Consider the following 13,910-nt stretch of genomic DNA (forward strand, 5'->3'; position numbering starts at 1 on the left):
TCCTCTGTAAACTCACGTGTAATAAATGACTCATTTATCCTTTTTCTTAACTGAGGTCCCTTTCCTTCATTTTCATTTGTAAATACCGAACAAAAATATTCATTGAGGCAGTCAGCTAGACCTTTATCCTCATCTACATACCTTCCTTCTTTTGTTTTTAATCTAACTAATCCTTGTTTTACTTTTCTTTTCTCATTTATGTATCTAAAAAAAGTTTTGTCCCCCTTTTTTACTGACTGTGCTATTTTCTCTTCTGTGTGGGATTTGGAAGCTCTTATAACTTGCTTAGCCTCTTTCTGCCTAATCTTATAGGTCATTCTGTCTTCCTCACTCTGGGTTTTTTTATAATTACTAAATGCTAACTTTTTGTTTTTTACTATTTTGGCCACATCTGCGGAGTACCACAGTGGTTTCTTGAATTTTTTGCTTTTACTGACAAGCCTAATGCAATTTTCTGTTGCCTTCAGTAGTGCAACTTTTAAATAATCCCATTTCTTTTGGACTCCATATAAATTGCTCCAGTCTGATAATGACTCCTTTACACATATTCTAATTTTAGAAAAGTCTGTTTTTCTAAAGTCTAAAACTTTTGTTTTTGTGTGGTGTGACTCAGTCACTGTTCTTATATTAAACCACACTGACTGATGATCACTGGATCCTAAACTTTCACCTACAGTAATATCTGATACCAAATCTCCATTTGTTAACACTAAATCTAGTATGGCCTCTTTACGAGTTGGCTCCTCAACGACTTGTTTTAGAGACAATCCCAGTAGGGAGTTTAGAATATGTGTGCTCCTGGCACAAGTAGCTATTTTTGTTTTCCAATTCACATCAGGAAGATTAAAGTCACCCATGATGATAACTTCCCCCTTCATTGTCATTTTAGCTATTTCTTCAACTAGTAGATTATCTAACTCTTCAATTTGTCCTGGGGGCCTATAAATCACACCTACACGAGTTACTGTGTGATTACCAAATTCTAACGTAACCCAAACGGACTCTATGTTCGCCTCACTAACCTTTATTAGGCTAGATTTTATGCTATCCTTTACATACAGGGCCACCCCTCCCCCTTTCTTGCCTTCCCTGTCTTTTCTATATAAAGAGTACCCTGGTATTGCTATGTCCCAGTCATTTTTCTCATTATACCATGTCTCAGTAACAGCGACTAAATCTACACTATCAGTTGCCATTATTGCCACAAGTTCATGGATCTTATTCCCTAAACTGCGAGCATTTGTAGACATGACTCTAAGCTTATCAGATTTTTAATTGCTGAATGGACTTGGAATTTAAATTTCTTAGGTCTCACATATTGAAAATATTTGTCCACTGCTTGGGGTTTAACCTTATCTTGAGGGAATGCCAGTATTTCCCTGATCATGGAGATTATTGGTGCTAGTGCATGCTTCTCCAGGGATCCTTGGCCAGGTCAGATAGTTCCTCATATCTGGTGTAGGGCCTTCCTCTAAGTCACTTGGTGACTGTGTATTTGCCATCTCATTTGAGGTTTCAATTCCATGTTGCCTCTTTAATACCTTTGTACTATACGGCTTATGCTATCCATGCCATGAGCTGAGGCTTTCGGGTGAATTCTTCAGAAACTCCAGCAGCCTCTTCCAGGCATTTTCGAAATAATATATATATATTGTGAGAAAACTCACCAAACTAAAAAAACAGGCTTGGGCACTAAAAACCCGCCTTTAGAATGCTGAAAATTCAACTTGTGTGCCAAATATGAATTCCACATTTTAAAAAAAAAACCTACGAAAGTGTTTTCCGGTTTGGTTTTGACCTTTTATCTGAAAATCCACCATCTTAACTCCTGGCTAATAGAAAATCATTGGGATTGCTACGGCGCATGTGTGGCGGCCATCTTGGTACACCCAAACAGATTAACTGCCGAAGCAAGCTTGCTGCGTTCCACCAGAGGATATAGGTCTACCTACAGAAAAGAAAACAAGGTAATTGTGAGTCCCCTAGTTCTCTCATGCCCAAAGACCGCATTTGTCTTACAGTAAATGATTAAAACGATTGGTTCTATGAATAGCAGCTTGTGTAATATTAGACTGTCAGATTAACCCAGTGAAGTGACTGATTGCTGGTTTGTACAGTAAGAGAGAGGCTGAACTCTTGCTGGGGAGCTTCATAGTGAACCTTCTAGCAGATGGGTCATAAAATAAAAACTTTCCATGTTAAACGTAGATCTGTCACTCGGCTGCAAGGATAGGAAAAAAACCACTGTGGATAAAAGGAAGAGGAGGTCCTATATTCTGTCCTAATTCTTTAAATTATTGAAATTATTTCCTGTCATTGGATAAGTGGGTGGAGCTAACCTTTCAGTAACTGCTGCTATGTATAGACCAGGAAATAAAGATTATAAATATATAATTAAACAGTTTAGTTTTTCTGAAATTATTCCTACATTGTTGTTTTTTTCCTTTGTAAATTTGTAAGTTGAAGTTGAGTTACACTAATTTGGTGTAGATATTTATATATTTTTTTTTTCTGACAAGGCAACAGGAAAATTTGTAACTCCACATGGTATATGCCCCCCCCCCCCTCACAGACCATATTAACAAGGGTACATGTGTTACAGTGATTCTGTCTGATAGGTTCTATTTAAAGGGACACTGTAGACACTCAGAACACTTCAGCTCATTGAAGTGGTTTGGGTGCATTGTCCCTTTTGCACATAGTGCTGCAATGTTAAACATTGCAGTTCCAGAGAACTGCAATGTTTACATTGCAGCACTAAGTCTGCCCTCAGTGGCGTTGTACCAGACAGCCACTGGGGCCGCTTCCAGAATCTGAACGGAATTTTGGTCCGTTATTTTATGATGTTTTCCCCATAGGAAAGCATTGATGCGCATTAGACCCCGTTCATCGCGGGACGGAGTAGGGGGCAGAGGTTTGACCCAGCGCCAAGGGACATTGGTGCTGGGATAAGGTAAGTAAATTAAGGGTTTTTCACTCTTTTTACCGGCAGGGGGGGGCATGAGCGTAGGCAGAGGGATCGGTAGTGCCAGGAATACAGCTTTGTACTCCTGGCACTACAGTAACCCTTTAAGTAAAACCATTTTTAATATTATAAATAAATCTGTATATGGGTCAGTTTAAGGAAAGGGCACAGACACACATGCACAATGCTGCTTTCATACTCTCACTTACTCATATTCTCTTATTGACATACAAACACCCTCACTGACATATATGCATAGTCAGAATTTTTTTACACACACCAGTTTATATGCAAAAAAACAACAACCCCCTTATCATACAGAATACCTGTGCTAACTCTGACTTGAGGAGAAGAAGAATAGTGTATAGTGCTCATGGATTATAAACTTGTCTCATAGATTAACGAAGATCACCTCTTGTCTGTTATATTCCACATGTTAATTACTTGTCAAATATTCCCATTTTATGGTAAAGTGACCGTATTACGTTATACAAATGCTAATAATAAAATACTGTGCATGTGTATATACTAGGGTAAAATGTGTGTAGATGTACTATGTGTATATAGGGGTATTGTGACGGAACGCTGGCACTCCGACCGAGTACCTCCACGAATCGATGCTCCTAGTGCTTGCCGAGGACTCCAACCGACACCATCAGCACTGCATACCCCACTTCCAGCGATGCAGCTGCGCCGGGGTCTTGCCGTCCTTTACCCACCCTGGACACAAGACCAGCTTCCAGTGGGCAGACCTCTCTTCCTCCAGAGAGTGTAGCAGGAACAAGAACAGCTCTTACAAGAGCTTACCCTGGGGAGTATAGTGTGATTATAGCAATCCCCAGAGTGTAGTTATCCCATCCCCCAAGCATGAGCCAAGGCTTCAAGAAAGGGTCAAGCAGTTCTAAGGTTTAATGACACATACTCTGCTTTTATGAAGAGAGACACCCACAGACAATTAAGAATTATCCAATCCACAACTGGTTACAGCCGTTTTAGGCTATGTACCTTTTGTGAGTGTACAGATGAGTCACAGATAGCTTCCCTCTGGCTCCTATGACTTTTACGTCACTCATCAGACCTGGGTAGAGGAACATAATGCCTGCTTGTTTCTCCATAGTTCAAAAGGGCCGGAGGCATCTAAAAGTAGATGCTGGGGTGAGTGTTAATAAGAAATAGGGGCCATTGTGGCCTCCATCTATCTCTAAATTAATATATTAGTTGCTGCATCACCAAGAACTTCAAAGCAGCATTGTAAGTGGCAGACTCTGCAGTGCTTCCTTGCAGTTTTATTCCAGTGTGTCAGCCAGTGCGCCAACATACCCAATGACAGCATCACTTTTGATATACGTCTGAATGCCGCTGGCAGTTCACGACGCTGTCCACACTTCACAGGGGACTGTCTGAGGACCCTGCCGCAAGCCATTAGTTGGAGGTAATTATATGTCCTGCTTTGTCTGGCAGAGTAAATGTAAGGTGTCAGTTGTTTGTGACGGCACCTGCAAGAGATCAGCTTTTCACAGTATGAGGTTGTTTGTAAAGTATGTTTGACCACAGAAAATGAAACTGTTTGCAATAATAGGAATCAATATTTTGATACACAACAATGGATTTAGAAGATATTCACATTAAAGAGGCACCCAGACCACTCCTGCTCATTGGAGTGGTCTGGGTGCCAACTCCCACTTCTCCTAACCCTGCAAGTGTAATTTTTAATAAACTGCAATAATTACCATGCAGGGTTAACTCCACCTCTAGTGGCTGTCTACTAGACAGCCACTAGAGGTCACTTCCTGATACTTTTCCTTATTGCTCCTTACCTTATGGAGCCGATGTGGGGCATCTCTCTGGGGTCCTTCCTGCTTCTCACTGCTCCCTTGTGCGGTTTAGTGATGCCGGGTGCCGGAATATGACGAGGGAGCTGTGAGGAGCAGGAACACGGAAATCCTTTCCATTCCACAAAATTCACATAAAAAAAATACTAGGGATTGACTGATTCGGTTTTGCCAATATTCCGATTTTTGTTGTTGTCATCATCGGCAATACCAATAATGAATGGGTGGGCCGGCGCGTTCATAAGACGGCACAAGCGCTTGTAATGTCTGTAATGAATGCTGCCGCCAGACTGATTTTCCTCTTTATTCGGTCCTCTCACACCTCATCCCTCTGTCAGTCCTTACATTGGCTTCCTGTATCCTATAGGAGTCAATTCAAAGTGCTAACCTATACCTATGAAGCACTGAACAATTCTAGCCCCACTTATATCTCTTCACAGATCCATAGGTATGCCCCTTCTCGGTCTCTCCGCTCTTACCGTGACCTACTCCTGTCCGCTACTCGCACCCGTACGGCCAACTCACACATGCAGTACTTCTCGCAGACGGCTCCCTTCCTATGGAATAGCCAGCCTATCGCCATCAGACTCTTCCATAGTTTTCAATCGTTTAAGAAGTGCGTGACAATCGTTTAAGAAGTGCGTGACATGTCATGAATCGTTTAAGAAGTGCTTGACATGTCATGATTCCCTTTTATTCCAGAAGTTTGGTCCTTAAGGGGTTAAAACCCATCTCGTCAGGAAAGCTTCTGGCCTCCCAGAGTAACCGCTACCTTACATACCTGTCCCTTGCTCTCTCCTAAAGGGCAGCACTCTACTCTCTCCTCCAGCTCTGCTTTACTTCAACCTTATTTGATTGCTATTTCCTGCCCCAACACTTCTTTATACATAATGGCACTTGACAGCAGGGATGCCACCTCTCACCCCATTTGTTTTGATTTTTCCATTGAACCCCTATTTTCTGGCATTTTGAAATGTAAGTGATATCAACTCTTAGTCACCTAGAAATTATATTGTACCAGTGGCAGAAATGCCAAGTTTGGATATTGTCAAGATAGCGGGGCTTAACTCAAGTTCAACCCTTTGTGAAATTATCAGGTGTAGGAAAAATACATAGGACAAATTAGTTCCTGCTTTGTCTTATGTTTTAAAGAGCAATAGATCAGAAAGGAAGAAAAGATTCTGAAAGAAGAAGATAAAAGGAAACCATAGGAGAAAGGCAAGTTTGAGGTGACAGAGCTACATTAAATTGGGCGTAACATGACAATTGGAGCCTTATGCACATATAACATCTAGTTATTTCTTCTCTTCCTATTTTAGAGGTTATGAACTCCCTGGCATTTATGCCCTACTAGACTTTATAGTGTAGAGGATAAGCAGGAGGTTTGTGCCTCCATGGCACTATTCACTGTTCCCTTATGCATCCTCTGCTTTCTCCATTTTTTTTTAAAGGGACACTATAGTCACCCAGACAACTTCAGCTCAAAGAAGTGGTCTGGGTGCCAGGTCCCTCAGGTTTTAACCCTTCAGATGTAAACATAGCAGTTTCAGAGAAACTGCGATGTTTACATAGCAGGGTTAATCCAACCTCTAGTGGCTGTCTTCCTGACAGCCGCTAGAGGCGCTTCTGCGTGTAGAATGTCGATAGGATGCTTTCCTTTCCTATGTGATTTCACAAAGTAGCAATAATATGTAGCAAATGTCTCAGCTGTTTGTATCTTTTCTTCCCATATGAGGGCAAGAAAAATAAAAAATAGCTGAATAAAAATAATCTAGTAAAGGTTTCACTGTGTATATCAACCAATACACTAATGAATAAGTAAATTGGGGAAAGATATGTATAATCCCACTGTAGTAGAAAAAGCTATGTCAATTATATTGTGCAGCCGACAGATTGCTTAAAATATACAAGATTTTATTTAGCAACAATTCACTGTCAATAACTAACACACTTAATATAAATGACAATAAAAGTTCCCAAGTGTGGAGAGTAGCTGCTGTCAAGTTTAGAATTTTGAGTGTCCAAAAGATGTAAAAATTTCTCTGACCGGCCGGATGAAATCAGATATGGACCTCCTCGTGTTGCAGACAGACTTGCTGACAGGCGCGTGCGTTCCACTGCGGCTCCGGTTTGCGTTCCAGCTTGCTCTCCTGGGACTCAGAGTAGAATGCCGCCGGCCGGATGAAATCAGATATGGACCTCCTCGTGTTGCAGACAGACTTGCTGACAGGCGCGTGCGTTCCACTGCGGCTCCGGTTTGCGTTCCAGCTTGCTCTCCTGGGACTCAGAGTAGAATGCCGCCTTACGCGTTTCGTGATCATAGATCACTTCATCACTTCATCTGATGAAGTGATCCTATGATCACGAAACGCGTAAGGCGGCATTCTACTCTGGGTCCCAGGAGAGCAAGCTGGAACGCAAACCGGAGCCGCAGTGGAACGCACGCGGCTGTCAGCAAGTCTGTCTGCAACACGAGGAGGTCCATATCTGATTTCATCCGGCCGGTGAGAGATTTTTACATCTTTTGGACACTCAAAATTCTAAACTTGGCAGCAGCTACTCTCCACACTTGGGAACTTTTATTGTCTTTTATATTAAGTGTGTTAGTTATTGACAGTGAATTGTTGCTAAATAAAATCTTGTATATTTTAAGCAATCTGTCGGCTGCACAATATAATTGACATAGCTTTTTCTACTACAGTGGGATTATACATATCTTTCCCCAATTTACTTATTCTTTAGTGTATTGGTTGATATACACAGTGAAACCTTTACTAGATTATTTTTATTCAGCTATTTTTTATTTTTCTTGCCCTCATATGGGAAGAAAAGATACAAACAGCTGAGACATTTGCTACATATTATTGCTACTTTGTGAAATCATATTGCAACTACAAAAACTATCTCCACAGAGTCCTGCAAACCACTATTGTCTATTCAATAGGTATCCAATATTTACACTTTTAACCGCAGGTGGCGGCTATTCTTGCAGTGACACAGTGGTTATGGTACACATATCCGGTCTCATTGTTTAAACTTTAAGAGTAATTCACCAGTGCGTACTGGTGTTTATCTATAAAGTTGCCTTTGAAATTTGTTTCCTTTCCTATGGACTGTTAGAATGCACGCTCTTGCCGCGCATGCGGAATCCGCTCCACTCGGGAGCTGACGTCGGCAGGGGAGGAGAGGTCACTAGCGCCGTGGGATCCCGGCGCTGGATTAAGGTAAGCTGCTGATTCATCACCACGGGATGGGGACCCTGAGGGTGGGGGTCCCCCAAGGATGACATAGTGTCAGGAAAACGGGTTTGTTTTCCTGACACTATAGTGATCCTTTAATTGCGGGAGATGCAGCACAATAGACAGTGCAAAACAATGCTTGCTACCAATACGTTTGTAAAATATGAAAGAAAGCATATACAAGAGAACCCACTTTACAGTATACATAAGACAGGTGTCATTATAATCTGATCCCCCAATTAAGACATAAACTGAGCTAACTATTGAACCATGTGAAGTGTCTGTCAATGTAGAGGTGATTGGGTAAAAGTCTGGCAATAGTGTAATTTCAGGCTTGAGTGTGTGTGTGTGGGGTGGTGAGAATAGTAGACTAAATAACTGACTAATATTCAAGGTTCACTTGGAAAATCAGTAAAATGCACTTGGTGTGACATGCAAATTGGCATGAGCAGTAATATTTACCTTGAAGGGTTAAGTCCTCCTCTAGTGGCTGTTTACTAGACAGCCACTAAAGGACACTTCCGTGTTCATAGAACACGAAAAAGTGTGCTATAACATTGCTGGACGTCATGTGAGGACCTCCAGCGTCACTGAAATCCCCATAGGAAAGCATTCAATGCTTTCCTATGGGGAGGTCTAATGCGCGTGCGCGGCATTGCCGTGCATTCGCATTAGGTCTCCCCCGCTGCTGGCTGCGCATGCTCAATAGGTCTCTCCCGCCGGATGACGTCGTCGGGGGAGGAGCGTGGGCGGACCCTGACCCAGCGCCGAGGGACATCGACGCTGGATTCAGCAACATGGGATGAGGGGTGGGAGAGAGAGGGGACCTGCAGTGCCAGGAAAATGGTTTGTTTCCCTGGCACTGGAGAGTCCCTTTAATGTGGAATAAAAGGTTTTTGACATCTTTTAGGTGGATGGTATGTCATCAGACTCTGAGGAGCCTATCACCTCTTGTTTTCACAGTCCGCTTCATGACAGCTTCACTACTGGTGGGTCTTCAGGTGGTGCAGACCAGAGATACATATCTCTTATGTCTCTTTGTTGGCCCTCAGATACAGATTTCTGTTGATGAGATCTACGATCCATAATATTTATTAATGTAAAGAGAGGAGGAGCGGGTGTGAGAGAGCTGATAAGCTCCAGAAATGCAGGCAATTGATCGATTCCAACAGCAGTAATCATCTGAGTTAAAATATGTGTTCTGATAGCTCTTCAGAAAGAGAGCGTAACTGAGCGGAGTCAGAGATCGGAAGACAGACTAAACAAGTAGAAATTGTGGATTGATTGTGAGATTGCATGGAGAAGCCAGAAATGGTGCCCTGTCCTCTCAGATGCTTAGCTCTGCCCCCTTTACTCTCTTTGTTTTTTTTTTTTTTAAATGCTGCACCTACAGATTTTGTAGAGAGAAAAGAACACTGGGCTCTGTGGTGTGGATACAGTTCTACATATCAACCCCCTTGGCCTTCAGTTGGGTAGAGAGTTGCAGATTCTCTGAGGATGTTGTCTCCAGTCACAACAGCAACTCATTCACAGGCTTCTGTTGTTACTCCAGATGGTTCACAGTGGATGCAACTGTCACAAAGTCCAGAGACCGGTTTTGAAACTCTTGTCCAGTGATGGCGAACATTTTTGAGCCTTAGAGCCAAAACCACAATACAAACCAACTTTTTTTCCACAAAGTGCCAACACTGCAACTAAACCGGAATAGTGAGGTTTAAGTTTAGAAAAAACAACTCATACAGTTGTCTGAACTAGGGGTGTAGTGTGTGCATGGGAGTGCAGTGTATACATGGGGTGCAGTGGGAACAATATGTGTAGGAGTGTGTAGTGGGGGCAGTGTGGTTATGGTGGTGCAGTGTGTGTATTGGTGTGCAGTTGGGGCAGTGTGTGCGGGTACAGTGGGGGCAGTATGTGTGTATGTGAATACAAGTGGGGGCAGTATGTGTGTATGGGTATAAAGTGGGGGCAGTGTGTGTATGGGGATGCCTTGGGGGCAGTGTGTGTATGGGGATGACGTGGGGGCAGTGTGTGTATGGGGATGACGTGGGGGCAGTGTGTCTAGTTGGGGCTGATTAAAACAAATGTGGCTTTTTTTGTTTGTTTGTTTTAAATGTATTTAAAAAAAATATGCTTTATATCCCCACTCCCTTCTTACTTTTGCCCAGGGAGAGGTGATAGCGATTGTGATGCCCTGGTGGTCCAGTGGAGAATCCCTGGCGGTTCTAGTGGGGAGTGAACTCTAGCCTGCAGCTCCACGGTAACCGCTGCAATGCTCCGTGCTCGCGAGAGGAGACCCGGCTGAGCCGCAAGCTAATGCTCCAGGGTCTCCTCTCCCTCCCCTGCCGTCAATGTGCCTGCAGACCGGTGATGGAGATCTCTGATCACCCTCCGGTCCGTGAAGGCACCCAGCAGGAGAGAGCTCTTGGGGGTGGTGGAAATTGTGCCGTTGCCCCCCGCCCCCCACGTGCCATAGGGTCGCCATCGCTGCTCTAGTCAGACCTTTACATGTCGATCAGAAAATAATGCAAAGCAATAAAACCCACTATGCATTTGTTTTGCAGGTAATCTACAGGAAGGACACAAAAATGTTTGTGCCACAAGGTAAAATATTATATGTTGGTATTTGCCAAACAGCTTATGCGACAGGGAAGCATTTACCTGCTGAAAATTGGATGACAATCATTCATTGTTGCACTATAAAATATTGCCATTTAATGTAATTTGTGTAGTGCATATATGAATTGGCCACTTGGTTGCAAGGTCAGATTACAGAAGAGATAATGTAAATGGTATAGGAATGTAAAAGGAGGCAGATGGTTTGCAACATGGATTGATCCTTTGATTAATGAAAGGCTCTGCAGTAGGGATCGACTGAATATCGGTCTGGCCGATATTCAGTATTTTTCGGCAATATCGGTATAGGCCAATAAAGATACCGATATTGCCGATAATACATAACAGGACCGCCAGGCCCATTACAAGCCTGGCGGTCCTGGGGGGGCTCGCAGCAAGCGCTTTCTTACCTTCCCTTCAGCTCCCCTGTGTAAATCTCGCAGGTCCAGAGCGTTGCCACCGGTTACCATTGCAACTGGCCGCGAGATTTAGAAAGGGAGCTGAAGGGAAGGAAAGTAAGGCCCCTCTGTACTTTCCATGCCACTGGACCACCAGGGAATGCTGTATCCCCCCTCCCTGGCCAGGTAACAAGCAGGGAGGGGGGACTAAAAAGAAATTATAATCATAATTATTTAAAAATTTAAAAATACCCCTACCCCCAAATTACATACCTACAGAAACACACACACACACTGCATCATAAAAACACTACACAAACACACTGTATATAATGCAAAGTCACAGAACTGGCTGCAGAATAGAGTTTATTAAATTGAGGCCATTGCTGGAAAAGGAATAAGGTGGTGAATATTTCCAACTGTGCTAGTTCGGCCTAATTTTTGCAAATCGATTTTAAATTCAGTTAACCACGATGCACTGGTGTTTATTCATCATAACTTATTGACAAAAGTGAAACTCGTTTAGAAGTCAAATAATTTAACATTTTAAACTACAGCAGCCAAAAAGAAACTATGGAGCCACAGAGATAACGATAAATATTTACCAAATGCTTGGATGGACTGGCTGATTATGCCACCATTTTGGAGCCAAGGCAGGGTCAGAAACAGGATGAAGCAGCAGGGAGAGAGGTGCTTAACAAAATTCCAGCCCTGCTGCTCAAGATAAAGTTAGCTAAAGTTATCACATGATTTAGAACATTGTGGCCACAAAATATGTAAATGTATCTGACCTAATGACTTTTTCTAGTTTGGCTATTTTGGTCTAAAATTTGTAATGCAAATTAACAACAATTCACACAAAATAGTTAATAGTATGCTATGATCAGATTAAAAAAAAAAATCTTCTAAACAAACATTTGGAAAAATTGTTTTGTCTCACCAAATCTCGAATTGAACATAAAGATGCATCTTCACCATAGTGTACAATTTATGCCACGCAAATGCTCTGTAAAAGATTTCTATATAACCTTTCATTTCCTATGTGATGCACATCATCAGGCAGATTACTAATCTCACTTATTTCTTGCCACAGGAAATTGATGTCAAGCCAGGAAGAAAAATGGTGGCACACTGGAGAAGAATGCTTTTCCTCCTTCTGGCAACTTGCAAATTTTTTCTGATTGAATGCATAACAGATGAGGAAGTTCCAGACGAATGGATGCTCCTTCATGTAATCCAGGGACAAATAGGGGCAGGGAACTACAGTTATCTTAGGTTAAACCATGAAGGAAAGATAATACTCAAAATGTATAGCCTTCGAGGTGATGCTGATATTTACATTTCTGCTTCAAACCTTCATCCAAGTTTCGATGAATATGAGCTGCAATCAACAACCTGTGGGCTTGATACGATTACAGTGCCAGATCATTTCAGTCGTCCAGTGGGCATAGGAATTTATGGCCATCCCTATTATCTGGAAAGCGAATTTGAACTGCAAGTATTTTATGACCAAACCATCCATGAGGATCCTTATGCTGATGCCTCTTTTGATCCCGAAGATGTAGAAGCAAGTCAAAAAAAGCAGGGACAGACACCACTTGATACATCTCAGGAGGAAGAATCTGTGCTGAGGACTATCCTAATAGGGATACTGAAAATAATTCTTGAGCTTCTTTTCTAATTACTTTCGTATTTCATAAATTCAAAGCACTTGTTTGTAATTTTAAATAACTGGAATTGTAAAATGCCCCTCTTGTATTTTTTATTAATCTTGTGTGATGAAGCTTTTGGTGCTGACTCTGTAACCACCACACTAAGTAAATTCAAAGCTGGATTTTTCTGTTGCTGTGGGGTTTCAGCAATTGACACTTTGCTTCATTTAATAACAGTGAAATATTTTCAAACTGTAAAAATAAATTTGGTTATTCAGAATGTATTTTGATTAACAGTTACAGATTTGAATCTGTATAAAATTTTTGCAATATTATTGGGAATAAAACCATAGCAGCAGCTGCTATTTTTCTGCTATATTTACAGTAGAAGTATTCGTTATTCACCCTTGTTGAGGCAATCCCATTAAAAGGAAGCTTATTCTTGTGGCAGGTATTTCTTATATCATATTAAGAATAATATGTGTAAATATAAACCTTTCACATGGCCTTGGTTTCAGCCTAGAAATTACTATTTTTTTGCTTCCTTATAAAACATGGATAAATAAATGAACTAGTAAGGAAGTAACGGTTTAAAGGGACACATCCAGGCAGCTAAATAAATTAAGCTTAAATTAAAGGTAATCTGCTCAAATACCCATGGTTAGTTTCTTTTCTTTTAATACTGTGTAGTTTTCCTGCAGTGCTGTAAAATGTTTTGCTGTTTTCAGCAGTGTAACCCAGCCTCTTTAGCCACCCCGTCTCACATTTTAACATGTTCCTGATTCCCAGTCTCTGAGCGAAATGTACCTTTTTCAGCCAATGAAAATAGAGGCATGTCTTCTGTAGTGTAAGGAATGCTCACAGCACAGACTCCACCACAGAGACAAAGCTAGAGCCCTCCCTGTAATGCAAGTAATACATTCTCCTCCAGCCCATCAGCCAACCTCCCTAACCACTGTTAACCACTTCCCTGCCAGCCAGCCTCAAATGCTAACTCCTCCCTTAAAAATCCCTTCTGTGACTTACCTGTGTCCAGCGCCGATGTCCCTCAGCACTGGCTTGGGTCTGCCTCCCTTCCACTGGCGTCGGCATGGGGCAGATCTAATGCGCATGCACGGCAATGGCTATGGCCATAGGAAAGCATTATGCAATGGGACACTGCACCCAGACCACTTTAGACCCTTTAAGGGTACTAATATTTGTTTCAGTCC

The 13,910-nt window shown here is 42.0% G+C and overlaps 1 protein-coding gene across 2 annotated transcripts; it reads left to right on the forward strand.

Annotated features, from left to right (window-relative positions):
* Nucleotides 1-1,878: 1,878 nt before the first annotated feature.
* Nucleotides 1,879-13,075, forward strand: C2H6orf120 (chromosome 2 C6orf120 homolog). 2 transcript variants are annotated; one of them, XM_063441175.1, is made up of 3 exons: nt 1,879-1,967; nt 10,598-10,637; nt 12,141-13,075. In XM_063441175.1, exon 3 carries the CDS (start codon nt 12,168-12,170, stop codon nt 12,726-12,728), a length of 561 nt encoding a protein of 186 aa, XP_063297245.1. In that variant the 5' UTR covers nt 1,879-1,967; nt 10,598-10,637; nt 12,141-12,167; the 3' UTR covers nt 12,729-13,075. The 2 variants fall into 2 exon arrangements, with proteins under 2 accessions (XP_063297245.1, XP_063297246.1); XM_063441176.1 differs by lacking the exon at nt 10,598-10,637.
* Nucleotides 13,076-13,910: the final 835 nt, after the last annotated feature.

Source organism: Pelobates fuscus, chromosome 2 (genome assembly GCF_036172605.1).
Source record: "Pelobates fuscus isolate aPelFus1 chromosome 2, aPelFus1.pri, whole genome shotgun sequence".
NCBI lineage: Eukaryota > Metazoa > Chordata > Amphibia > Anura > Pelobatidae > Pelobates > Pelobates fuscus.